Source organism: Mycetomoellerius zeteki, unplaced genomic scaffold (assembly GCF_001594055.1).
Source record: "Mycetomoellerius zeteki isolate Tzet28-1 unplaced genomic scaffold, Tzet1.0 scaffold921, whole genome shotgun sequence".
Lineage (NCBI taxonomy): Eukaryota > Metazoa > Arthropoda > Insecta > Hymenoptera > Formicidae > Mycetomoellerius > Mycetomoellerius zeteki.
In genome coordinates, this window is record NW_017257960.1 from 1,721 (window position 1) to 14,319 (window position 12,599).

At 30.9% G+C, this 12,599-nt stretch overlaps 2 protein-coding genes and 2 pseudogenes across 2 annotated transcripts; 2 read left to right on the forward strand and 2 right to left on the reverse strand.

Moving 5' to 3' along the window:
• Positions 1-452: 452 nt before the first annotated feature.
• LOC108730466 (cytochrome c oxidase subunit 2-like) lies at positions 453-1,085 on the forward strand (annotated as a pseudogene).
• A 2,283-nt stretch (positions 1,086-3,368) lies between these two features.
• On the forward strand, positions 3,369-4,216 carry LOC108730468 (cytochrome c oxidase subunit 3-like; annotated as a pseudogene).
• Positions 4,217-5,450: 1,234 nt separating this feature from the next.
• On the reverse strand, positions 5,451-7,345 carry LOC108730469 (NADH-ubiquinone oxidoreductase chain 5-like). Its single transcript, XM_018460191.1, is given in 3 exon segments — positions 5,451-5,511; positions 5,878-6,422; positions 7,334-7,345. Coding segments are annotated over 3 exon segments (618 nt in total).
• Positions 7,346-10,334: 2,989 nt separating this feature from the next.
• On the reverse strand, positions 10,335-12,554 carry LOC108730470 (ATP-dependent DNA helicase PIF1; the record flags this gene model as incomplete). Its single annotated transcript, XM_018460193.1, has 2 exons — positions 10,335-10,525; positions 11,988-12,554. Coding segments are annotated over 2 exons (758 nt in total), but the record flags the coding sequence as incomplete, so codon positions are not given.
• Between the last annotated feature and the right edge of the window lie 45 nt (positions 12,555-12,599).

Here is a 12,599-nt window from a genome sequence, read left to right on the forward strand (position 1 = left end):
GGTTTATTCATTGGTATCCGTTAATCTCTGGGTTTACTTTAAATAGATTTTATTTGAACGTTCAGTTTATTTCTATATTTGTTGGAGTTAATCTTACTCTCTTTCCCCAACATTTTCTTGGGCTTAGAGGAATGCCTCGGCGTTATTCCGATTATCCGGATTCTTATTTGGTTTGGAATATTGTTTCTTCAATTGGGTCATTAATTTCAGTTTTGAGCCTATCTGTTTTGATTTTTATTATTTGGGAGTCTTTATCTAGAAAGCGAAAAATTGTTAATATATTTTTTCTTAGTTCGTCATTAGAGTGGTTTAATTCTTTACCTCCATTAGGTCATAGGTATACCGAGGTCCCATCTATTTAGAATTTAGTTAATTTTAATATGGCAGATTAGTGCGTTGGATTTAAGCTCCATTTAAAAAGATTTATTTTTGTCTTTTATTAAAAATTAATACATGATTATTCCCCGGTTTATGATATAATTTTTTTTCATGACACTACAATAGTTGTTTTAGTTTTTATTACTGTGTTGATTTTTTTTATTATAGTAAGATTTGTTTATAATAAATTAATTAATCGTTATCTTTTGGAAAACCAACCAATTTCAATTGTTTGGACTGTAGTTCCTATGTTTATTTTAATTTTTATTGCTATTCCCTCTATTAAAATTTTATATATTGCTGATGAGGTTATAGGTAGTAATTTAACGGTTAAGGCGATTGGGCATCAGTGGTATTGAAGTTATGAGTATTCAGATTTTTTAAATATTGAGTTTGATTCTTTTATGATTCCTAGGGATCAGCTTGAGTTGGGTGGCTTTCGTCTTTTGGATGTCGATAATCGGTGTATTTTGCCATTTAATTATTCTATTCGTATTTTAACTACATCAATGGATGTGATCCATGCGTGAACTGTTCCTTCCTTAGGTATTAAAGTAGATTCTACCCCAGGGCGCCTAAATCAGGCGCAAATTTGACTTAGGCGCCCTGGGGTATACTTTGGTCAGTGTTCTGAGATTTGTGGCATTAATCATAGGTTTATGCCTATTTCTATTGAGTCTACTAGAATAATTAATTTTAAAAAATGGTTAATTAGGTTTTAATTGAATTTATTTGGTTGAATTTAGTTGTGAATATATTGTTGATTTTTATTAATTTGTTGTGGTTTATGATCATTAAATGACTGATTAAAAGTATTGATTTTTTAAATCAAATTATAATAGTGTAATGTCTATTTGTAATGATGAAAAGAATTAGTTTTTATTTTAAAACATTAGATTGTCAATTTAAAAATATTAATTTATTAATATTCTTTTATTCCTTAAATAATACCTTTAATTTGAATTATGATGCTGATATTTTTAGTTATTTTATTATTGGTTATTATGTGTATTATTTATTTTTTTTATTTTCCTAATTTTATTGTTTGTGATTTTTCCGTTCGAAAAAAGAAGACTATGGCTTTGGCAATGATAGTAAATTTATTTTCTATTTTTGATCCTTCAACTTCTTTTTATACTTCTTTTAATTGATTGGGAATGGTTATTTTTTTATTTTTGATGCCTTATCAATTTTGGGTTGGTCAGTCTCGTTTTGTCTTCTTGTGGGATTATTTTATTAAATTTATGTATATTGAGTTTAAGATTTTAGTTCATTATTCTTTTTCAAATTTAATGGTTTTTGTTAGTTTAATTATTTTAATTTTTTTTAATAATTTTTTAGGGCTTTTTCCTTATATTTTTACTTCTTCTAGACATATGAGGTTTTGTTTATCTTTGTCTTTAAGTATTTGAGTTGGGTTGGTTTTATACTCTTACTAATTATTTAAGAGGTTTTTTGTCGCATCTTACTCCCATGGGAACTCCCTTTGTTCTTATGCCTTTTATGGTTATTATTGAATCTATTAGGTTAATTATTCGACCTATTACTTTGTCTATTCGTCTTGCTGCCAATATGATTGCTGGTCACTTGCTTTTATCTCTTTTAGGTTTATCGGGAGCTGGTTTGAGGAGTTTTGTAATATTGCTTGTATTAGTTGTAGCTCAGTTAATATTGTTTGTTTTGGAGATTTTTGTATCTTTAATTCAGGCTTATGTATTTTCTATTCTTTCGGCTTTGTATAGAAAGGAAGTTTAATTTTGGTTTTTTGTTTTATATTAATTTCTTATGACGGCGGTCCGATAAGTACTTAGCCTACAAAAGAAAAACGAAAATTTTGGAAAAGTGGCGATTTATTTCTCAACATAGTCTCCTTTTAGCTCGATACACTTGACCCAGCGATGCTTCTTTAACCCGTCTGAAAAATACGTTTTCTCGAAGTCTGCAAAGTAGGCCTTTTGGCGGCGATGACCTCCTCATTCGACTTAAATTTCTGCCCGGCGAGTGACTTTTTCAAGTTCGGAAACAAAAAGAAGTCGCACGGGGCCAAATCTGGAGAATACGGTGGATGGGGCAGCAGCTCGTAGCCTAATTCGATCAATTTGGCCGTGGCGACGGCGGAGGTGTGAGCCGGAGCGTTGTCATGGTGGAAGAGCACTTTATTCTTCGCCAAATGGGGCCGTTTTTTCTGCAATTCAGCATCGAATCGGTCCAATAATTCGGCATAGTAGAGCCCTGTGATCGTTTTGCCCTTCTCTAGATAGTCGATGTAGATCACACCTTGTGAATCCCAGAAAACGGTGACCATCACCTTTCCGGCCGATAGGACAGTCTTCGCCTTCTTCGGAGCACGTTCGCCGGGTGAAGTCCACTGTTTCGACTGTTCCTTGGTCTCTGGTGTGTACCAGTGGATCCATGTTTCGTCGACGGTCACGAAACGACATAGAAACTCCTTCGGATTGCGCTTAAACAGCGTCAAACACTGCTCTGAAGTGGTCTCACGGTTGCGCTTGTTGTCCGGAGTGAGCAAACGCGGCACCCATCGCGCCGACAGCTTTTTCATGCCCAAAATTTCATGCAGGATATGACCCACGCGGTCTTTTGAGATGCCTACTGTCTCAGCTAGCTCGCGCACCTTCAACCGGCGGTCTGCCAATACAAGATCGTGGATTTTTGTCACGTTATCCTCCGTGGTAACCGTTTTCGGGGCACCTGGACGTGGCTCATCAAAAACCGACGTGCGACCACGTTGAAACTCGTTAAACCAATTTTTGACGATCGCCATCGAAGGAGAAGAGTCACCGTACACAGCATCCAAGCGATCTTTGATTTCGCTGCGCGATTTCCCTTCCAAAAACAAGAATCGAATCACCGACCGATATTGCTCTTTTTCCATTTTTCTAAAATCCGCGGATACGCCCGCTTCCACACGCGGTCAAAACAAAACTCCGAGTCCGATTCGGCTGAAATTTTGACAGTAGCCGTCTACGAGAATGTACTACACGTTAGTAAATTTCTCTTGCGATAGTGGCGCCATCGGGCGTTGAGGCTAAGTACTTATCGGACCGCCCTCGTAAATATAATCAAAATCATTCTTTTCATTTAGTTACTAGTCCGTGGCCTATTCTAATTTCTTTTAGTATTTTTAATAATTTAATTTTTATTATTAGGTGATTTCATAATCTTATTAATTTTATGTTAATTATGTCCATTCCTGGGACTTTAGCTTGTATGTATTTATGGTGGCGGGATATTTCTCGAGAGGCTTCTTATCAGGGGTGTCATTCTGTTAATGTTGTTGCGGGGATGAAAATTGGAATGATTTTATTTATTGTTTCGGAGGTTTTATTTTTTTTTTCTTTCTTTTGGGCTTATTTCCATTCAGCTCTCGCTCCTAGAGTTGAGATTGGTGTGACCTCCTAAGGGCATCTATCCTTTTAATCCTTTTAATATTCCTCTAATAAATACTATTATTTTGGTTTCCTCTGGATTGACTATTACGTGGTCTCATTATTCTCTTATCAGAAATGATGTGTTGGAGAGTAAAAATAGGTTAATAATAACTACTTTTAAAGAGGTTTATTTTTCCTGTCTTCAATTGTTTGAGTATATTAACGCTTCATTTACTATAGCGGATTCTGTTTATGGTTCAACTTTTTTTATTTCTACGGGTTTTCATGGGATTCACGTGATTGTTGGTACAACGTTTTTGGTTGTTTGTTTAATTCGTTTATTAAGTATGCATTTTTCTTTTTATCATCATTTTGGATTCGAGGCTGCCTCCTGATATTGGCATTTTGTTGATGTTGTATGGTTATTTTTATATATTTTTATTTATTGATGAAGCTTTTAAATTTATTTAATTATTATTTATATAGTATAATAATAATTACATTTAATTTCCAATTAAAAGATTTATTTTAATAAAATTTAATATAAGTGATTGTTCAGTTGGTGTGTGTATTTGTGGTTGTTATTTTAATTTCTTTTTTTTTATTTGTACTTAATTTGATTTTTTCAAAAAAAGTGGCTGTAAGGCAGGAGAAGATATCTCCTTTTGAATGTGGATTTAACCCTATTTCCTGCTCTCGAATGCCCTTTAGGATTCAATTTTTTACTATTAGGTTAATTTTTTTAATTTTTGATATTGAAATTGCTCTTTTATTACCCTTGGTTTACTTATTGTTGAATTTTAATCCGTACGTTATTGTTTATTCATTTGTGTTTTTGTTTATTTTGATTGTTGGATTGTATTTGGAGTATAATGAGTATTCTATGGATTGAAAACTTTAATGGTAGTGTGTATATTTTTATTTTTGGATTAATTTTTTTAAATTAATAATTATTATTTATTTTAATTATTACATGTGTGGTGGGTTTTATTCTATGGTTTTTAAGATTTAGTTTGTGCTTTTTGTTTTGTGGGTATTAGTTTAAAAATTTAAAGAACATTTTAATTGCATTAAAAAAGTATATTTCTATAATGTATATCTAATGGTGAAGTTTGAGTATTATTCTTAAAGTAATTTTTACACTTTAATTTCGAATTAAACATGGATTTTTTTAAAATCTGAGAATTTGGGTTTGTTGGATGATAGATAAGGGGCAGGGTAAAGTAAATTAGGCATTAATTAACTAAAACCAAAAGAGAGGTGTATTATTGTTAATAATATCATTGAACTGATTTATATATTTCTAGTTGAAGTAAGTAGAGATGGACTTCTAATTCATTATTTATGAAATTTTTCATATTACTTTTTAAATATAGTTTATAAAAACATTATATTTTCATTATAAAAATAATAAAGGGGGTTTTATTTATTTAAAAATTTTAGTTAATTTTATTAATATCTTCAATATTATGCTTTAATATAAGCTATTTAAATTCATTAAAATCATATGTATAGGTAAGTTCTTGTGTAGATAAAGATGAATATAAATATGTGTAGTTTGTATGAGGTGTTTATAGTTTTTTTTTTTATAAATTTTATTACTATATTTTTACTTAGGAATTCCATTCAGGTTTTGTCTAGGTCTCGAACGTTAGTTCTTACGTAAATAACAGGTTGGTAGATTCAAGTGTAAGTGTTGGCTAGGAACCATATGGAATTAATAAAATTTAGGTAGTAAGGTAAGCTGCAATATTTATTTAATTTAATTAATTTAGATATAATTGTTAGTGTTAGCATTCTGGTAATTACCCTTACTAATGAATATATTAAGGTCCTAAGTTTTTCATGTTGAGTTATGTAAATTAAGTAGTAGTCAAAGAAGAAGGCTCAGTTTATTAGGGATCCGATGGAGACTCTTAATAATATTATGATTATTATAGATAAATTAATGGTGTAATTTTCTTTGATATATATATATATATACCTATAAAATTTTATTGTTTTGTTAAAGAATAGGTAATATGTGAAACGAGTTGAGTATGTAATGGTTAGCATTAAGGATATGATAATTAATATTAATGTTAGTACGTTAATGGTTCTATTTGTGTACACGTTTTCTATGATTAGATCTTTTCTATAGAACCCTGAGAAAAATGGGGCCCCTCTTAGGGCTAAGTTGGAGATTAGTAGTCTTATTATTGTGAACGGTATGGTTTTGTTTATGTTTCCTAACGATCGGATATCTTGATTGTTTTTTAAAGAATGAATGATGGATCCTGCTGATATGAATAATATGGATTTGAAAATGGCATGAGTTAAGAGATGGTAAAATGCTAATATACATTGGCCTAAACTTAAGATTATTATTATTAGTCCTAGCTGTCTTAGGGTTGATAGGGCAATGATTTTTTTAAAATCATTTTCAAAATTTGCCATTAATCCTGCTATAAATATTGTAATTACTGAGATGAGACATAAGGATGTGTTGATATTAGATGATATAAGGAACTTTTGGAATCGAATCATTATGTACACCCCAGCGGTTACTAGAGTAGAGGAGTGTACTAGAGCGGATACTGGGGTGGGGGCAGCTATAGCTATTGGTAGTCATACTGAGAAGGGAATTTGGGCTCTTTTAGTGATGGTGTTACCGACCTGAGTGTTTTATTACGTTCGATATGCTTACTACTTGTTGTATATTCTATTAGGAATACGGTCGCCACTTCGTTTGACCTCCAACGAAGAAGGAAGAGCCGTTCCGTCGCCAGCGGTGGACGTCCTCTGCGATGTAGCGTCTGGGATCCTCTCTCACCCTGTAGGAACTTTGGCTGGGATTTTTTCAGTAATTCGATTAGCACACACGATTAGTAATAATGTATTTTAATTAATAAAGCAATTGTACATTTGTTTCGCGCACTCGGAACACGTAGAGATGTGACGCACTTTTCCGGACGCTATTTCTCTTAAATTAAAATAAATCGAGGATTGATTTTTACGTGAGGGTCTTATATTATTGTTAAATAAAGTATTAAACGTGTAACGCGCGTCCGCGGAGTCCTCTGAAACGAATTACGTCAGTATGACGCAATATCACGCGACGACACACGCGTGGACACGTCCGTTCAGTATGGACGGCCAAGAGCGACTGGTGGCGTTGTCGTCCTTCCCGAGCGAGTCGGCCACCTTGGCATCTTTATCCCCTCCAACTGTCTCCGACCAATCCCGAGATTCGTCCTTCGAGCGGCCGGATCGCCTTTCTCTTTTGGAGGAAGGGACTCAGAGCCGCACTCACTTAGAATCTCCCCTTTACTTTATTCGGAAAATTCCTTTTATAAAATTATATCGAGTTTTATCTCGATCAGCTGTTTGAGCTGTGATATATATATTATTTAATTCGGAGATTCTAAATAAGTGCTTCCTTAAGATATTTACTCTCTTTAACTTAACTTAAAATTAATATTACATAAATTCAACCTGTATTAAATACAACATAAAATATATTATTAGAGAATTAAATCAAACATGAGAATTAACTAGCAACTTATATGTACGCTTGTATCTTTTACTTTATATGACATTTATATGTCTTTTATTAAACTATTCTTACATCTCATATTTGATATATCTGAGTAAACACCTTTTTTATAAACAACTTAAATTTTAACTTTTCTTTTTCTTTCAGGTACTTGGCAATTTCCCTGGTGATTCGTCAATGACTCAAGCTCACATAAATGAATCGAACAACGGTTAACTTATTTCTACGGTATAATATGGTAAGTATAAAATATAAATATAATAAATAAAATAACACTTTCTCAACTAATTTTCTCATTTTTGTTCCGCAGGAATTCTAATCTCTTGTGAATACCCGCGCGAAGCTACTTTTCTCATTTAAACGCTTTCGCATCCAGAGAGCTCAGTAAGAGTCTCTTTCGTCTCGCTAATCGACTTTTTACGAGATTACTTAATTTGACACGTCTCAAGGACGTGAATAAATTGCATTATGGAATTTAATTGTCTCTGATAGACAATAGGTGTATTTTACACCTTCTTCGATCTTTATCGAAGATTTATGTCACATTACGGATATTTATGATCTCGTAATGGAAATTAACCAACTCATGAGCTTTTATAACTCTTAATGAGTTGTTTTCAGCGCAACACGTAGTTTTTAGGTTCTTTATGTAATAATTATAAATTTATATATGTTAAAAAATCAAATAAGTCGGAATGACTGTTTCTAATGTTTTTATGGTGAATAAATGAATTTTTGAACCTTTTTGTATTTTGATTATTATTTCGTGTGTTGACGCTTTTAAACCTGTTAAAATTATATTTTATTAATTGAGCTCCTGACGGCTCTATTTAGCTCTAATGAAGCTGCGACTAATTTTAGTCTGTTGTAATGCGTTTACGCAATTAATATAAATTATCCTGACTTTGAAAAAAAATAGTAGAATAGAAGAGTGAGCTAATCTCTTATTAGAATGAGCTTGTATTATTGCTCCAAGTTGTTTATTATATTTATTGGCATCTTTGGCCTCTGAAATGCTAAATGTATTATTATGTATTATTAATATTAATTATATGTAAGGATATCTTTGTAAAACGTTTATTTATAAACTATTTCTAGAATACTTATATATTATTGTGTTATTTACAATGTTTGTGTGTGTTATATTATTATATACGGGGTGATTTTAATAGTGTGGGAGGGCTCTTCGGGCGTCTTCTCCCTTTGATACGTCATCCGGCTGGTCCGCGTTTGCAGTGTGGCAACCGGGCTTCCCCGTTATTAACATCAAATTAACAGAATTTAACTTGGCGCCACAATTGTTGATATCAAATCTTTTATACAGATGATATATACATCATTAGATATTTAGTAAATTTTGTGATATCAAATTAACAGAATTTAACTTGGCGCCACAATTGTTGATATCAAATCTTTTATACAGATGATATATACATCATTAGATATTTAGTAAATTTTGTGATATCAAATTAACAGAATTTAACTTGGCGCCACAATTGTTGATATCAAATCTTTTATACAGATGATATATACATCATTAGATATTTAGTAAATTTTGTGATATCAAATTAACAGAATTTAACTTGGCGCCACAATTGTTGATATCAAATCTTTTATACAGATGATATATACATCATTAGATATTTAGTAAATTTTGTGATATCAAATTAACAGAATTTAACTTGGCGCCACAATTGTTGATATCAAATCTTTTATACAGATGATATATACATCATTAGATATTTAGTAAATTTTGTGATATCAAATTAACAGAATTTAACTTGGCGCCACAATTGTTGATATCAAATCTTTTATACAGATGATATATACATCATTAGATATTTAGTAAATTTTGTGATATCAAATTAACAGAATTTAACTTGGCGCCACAATTGTTGATATCAAATCTTTTATACAGATGATATATACATCATTAGATATTTAGTAAATTTTGTGATATCAAATTAACAGAATTTAACTTGGCGCCACAATTGTTGATATCAAATCTTTTATACAGATGATATATACATCATTAGATATTTAGTAAATTTTGTGATATCAAATTAACAGAATTTAACTTGGCGCCACAATTGTTGATATCAAATCTTTTATACAGATGATATATACATCATTAGATATTTAGTAAATTTTGTGATATCAAATTAACAGAATTTAACTTGGCGCCACAATTGTTGATATCAAATCTTTTATACAGATGATATATACATCATTAGATATTTAGTAAATTTTGTGATATCAAATTAACAGAATTTAACTTGGCGCCACAATTGTTGATATCAAATCTTTTATACAGATGATATATACATCATTAGATATTTAGTAAATTTTGTGATATCAAATTAACAGAATTTAACTTGGCGCCACAATTGTTGATATCAAATCTTTTATACAGATGATATATACATCATTAGATATTTAGTAAATTTTGTGATATCAAATTAACAGAATTTAACTTGGCGCCACAATTGTTGATATCAAATCTTTTATACAGATGATATATACATCATTAGATATTTAGTAAATTTTGTGATATCAAATTAACAGAATTTAACTTGGCGCCACAATTGTTGATATCAAATCTTTTATACAGATGATATATACATCATTAGATATTTAGTAAATTTTGTGATATCAAATTAACAGAATTTAACTTGGCGCCACAATTGTTGATATCAAATCTTTTATACAGATGATATATACATCATTAGATATTTAGTAAATTTTGTGATATCAAATTAACAGAATTTAACTTGGCGCCACAATTGTTGATATCAAATCTTTTATACAGATGATACATATATCATTAGATTTAATAAATTTTGTGATATAATGATTTTCATGTAATGATTTTTGAAGAGAAATAAAGTCATTATAATGATGGTTCTACACGAGTAAATAACATCTTAATCTACATCGTAAATGTATGTTGCTTATTATATATTTTTGGTATTTTTCTTTAAAAATAATATAGAAATATCTTTAGCACCTCTAGGCCATTGTCTTTTTATAACTTACACATCATCAATTTCAATCCAAGATATTCCTTCTCGACACATACTTGTATAATGACCTTCTTCGACACATGAACCATAATGAAATATAGCATTCATAACTTTGTATGTCTGTCCAGCTATTAATATTTTCGTTGTCGGAACAGCACGTAAACTAAATTTGTGTGGTATCTTTACTAACTTACCATTCTCTGAAATAAAAGATATTAAGTGAATAATAAGTACCTCTTTTATCGAAATTAATTCACTTTTAAATAATATATCATTTCTTCCACAACGTTCACATAATTTATCAAACGACTGACACCAATGTAATGAAAATGTAATTTTTAATAAATCATCCAGATTATAACTTTTCTTCTTTAAATTATTAATAGAAATTGAAAGTAAAATATTAGTATTAGTAATAATTTTCGTATCACCACACGAATTGCATCGAGAAGTGTAAGTAACTTGATGTTCTACCATATTTTTTATATAATCATATTTTGTACAAAGAGCTGTAAGAAATTCTAAAGCATCTCGTTTGATAGCAACCGAAAAATATTCCCCTAAAGATTGCCGTATTTCATAGGTATTCAAATTATTCATTCCATGTTCACATCGATGTGCAAACAAATTTAAAACATCAGGTTTATGGTAATTTAATAATAGCTTTCTGGAAACATCTAAATTCAATAAACATTGCAATACTGCATTCGCATAGCATGAAACTTTGTCTGTATTTTGAAAACCACGTATATTCCAAGCAGTACTTTTTAACGGAACTTTTTGACCCGATTCTTGAACGGAGGAAATCATTTTCGACAATGTCCACGAAACATCTTTAACGATAACACTGTTTTGAAATAGTGATCATTTCTGATTCTGAATTATGTATTCGTTTCAATCTATTATATTCTATAATAGCTTTTTCACTAGCAAACAAGGATGAAGGATCAAAATTAATTAAATGCAGTCTATCAAGAGATGTTACTCGAGATAATGCAACATAAGCCTGACCGCAACTAAATACATTGTTACCTAGATCCATAACAGCATTTTGTAAACTCAAACCTTGACTTTTATGAATGGTAATACCATAACTCAAACATAATGGAAATTGTTTTCTGATAACATAAATTCTATCCATCAATGGAAACTTAACACTTACTCTTTCAATAAAATACTCTAAACCAGACGGTAAAAGAATTTTTATCTTTTCTATAGTTTTATCCTGCATAACTGATATAACTGTAGCAATTGTACCATTTACAAGACCCAAACTAGCATCAATATTACGTCTTATCATAACTTTCGCTCCAATTTTAATTGTAATTCGTTTTGAAAGTCCAGCTGTTCTAGTATCATCATCGTCAATATTTGACAATACCTTTGTTACTTTTTTTTTCATATATGAAATACAATCAATCGTATCTTCAGCAATTAAAAGTATTTCTTTTGAAGTAATACGACTTAACATTGCAGCGTTTAATTCGTTACACATGTGACAAGTAGGTAACAAACAAACAGTATCAGATAAATTATTAATAAAATCGCATAATTCGTTTAATCTTGTTTCAAAAGACTCATCTTTAAAAGATATTTTTTTTTTTTCAAGAATATCATAATCAGATGTTAACAAACCAACGCGAATTCTGGAAAGTAATTCACGATAAGATCCGTCTTCTTGCTGGCGCATATTGATTGTCAGTTCATCATAGTCAAACAAAGTCCATAGATTAGTAGCACTTAAAGAACCAAGATATTTACGAATGTTCTCAGCTGTTAATTGTATAAAGGCAGAATCTTCATGTAAAGGAGGTAACTGAAGCAGATCTCCAAATAAAAGAATGTGCTTTTGACCGAACCAACCATCATCACAATCAATAGTATCGTATATTTCAGACAGTCGTAAGTGTATATACATAAAAATTAAATTAGATATCATTGACACTTCGTCAATTATAATAAGACTAACATCTTTAAGATCTGCTCGTAAAACTTTCAAAACATGATTAGCTAATTGCTTATACTTAGGAGAATGGCCATGCTCAACGGGTAATTGCAATAATCTGTGAACTGTCAAACCGTCTATATTAAATGCTGCTATACCAGTAGGTGCTGCTACGGCAGTATCCTTCTTGAGAATTTGTTTTAACCAACATTTAATTGTTTTAATTAAATAACTTTTGTCAGTACCTCCTTTTCCACTAACATACAATCGTAGTACTAATTCACCTGACGTTATGGTATCAATGACTCTATCAAATACTCTTCTTTGAT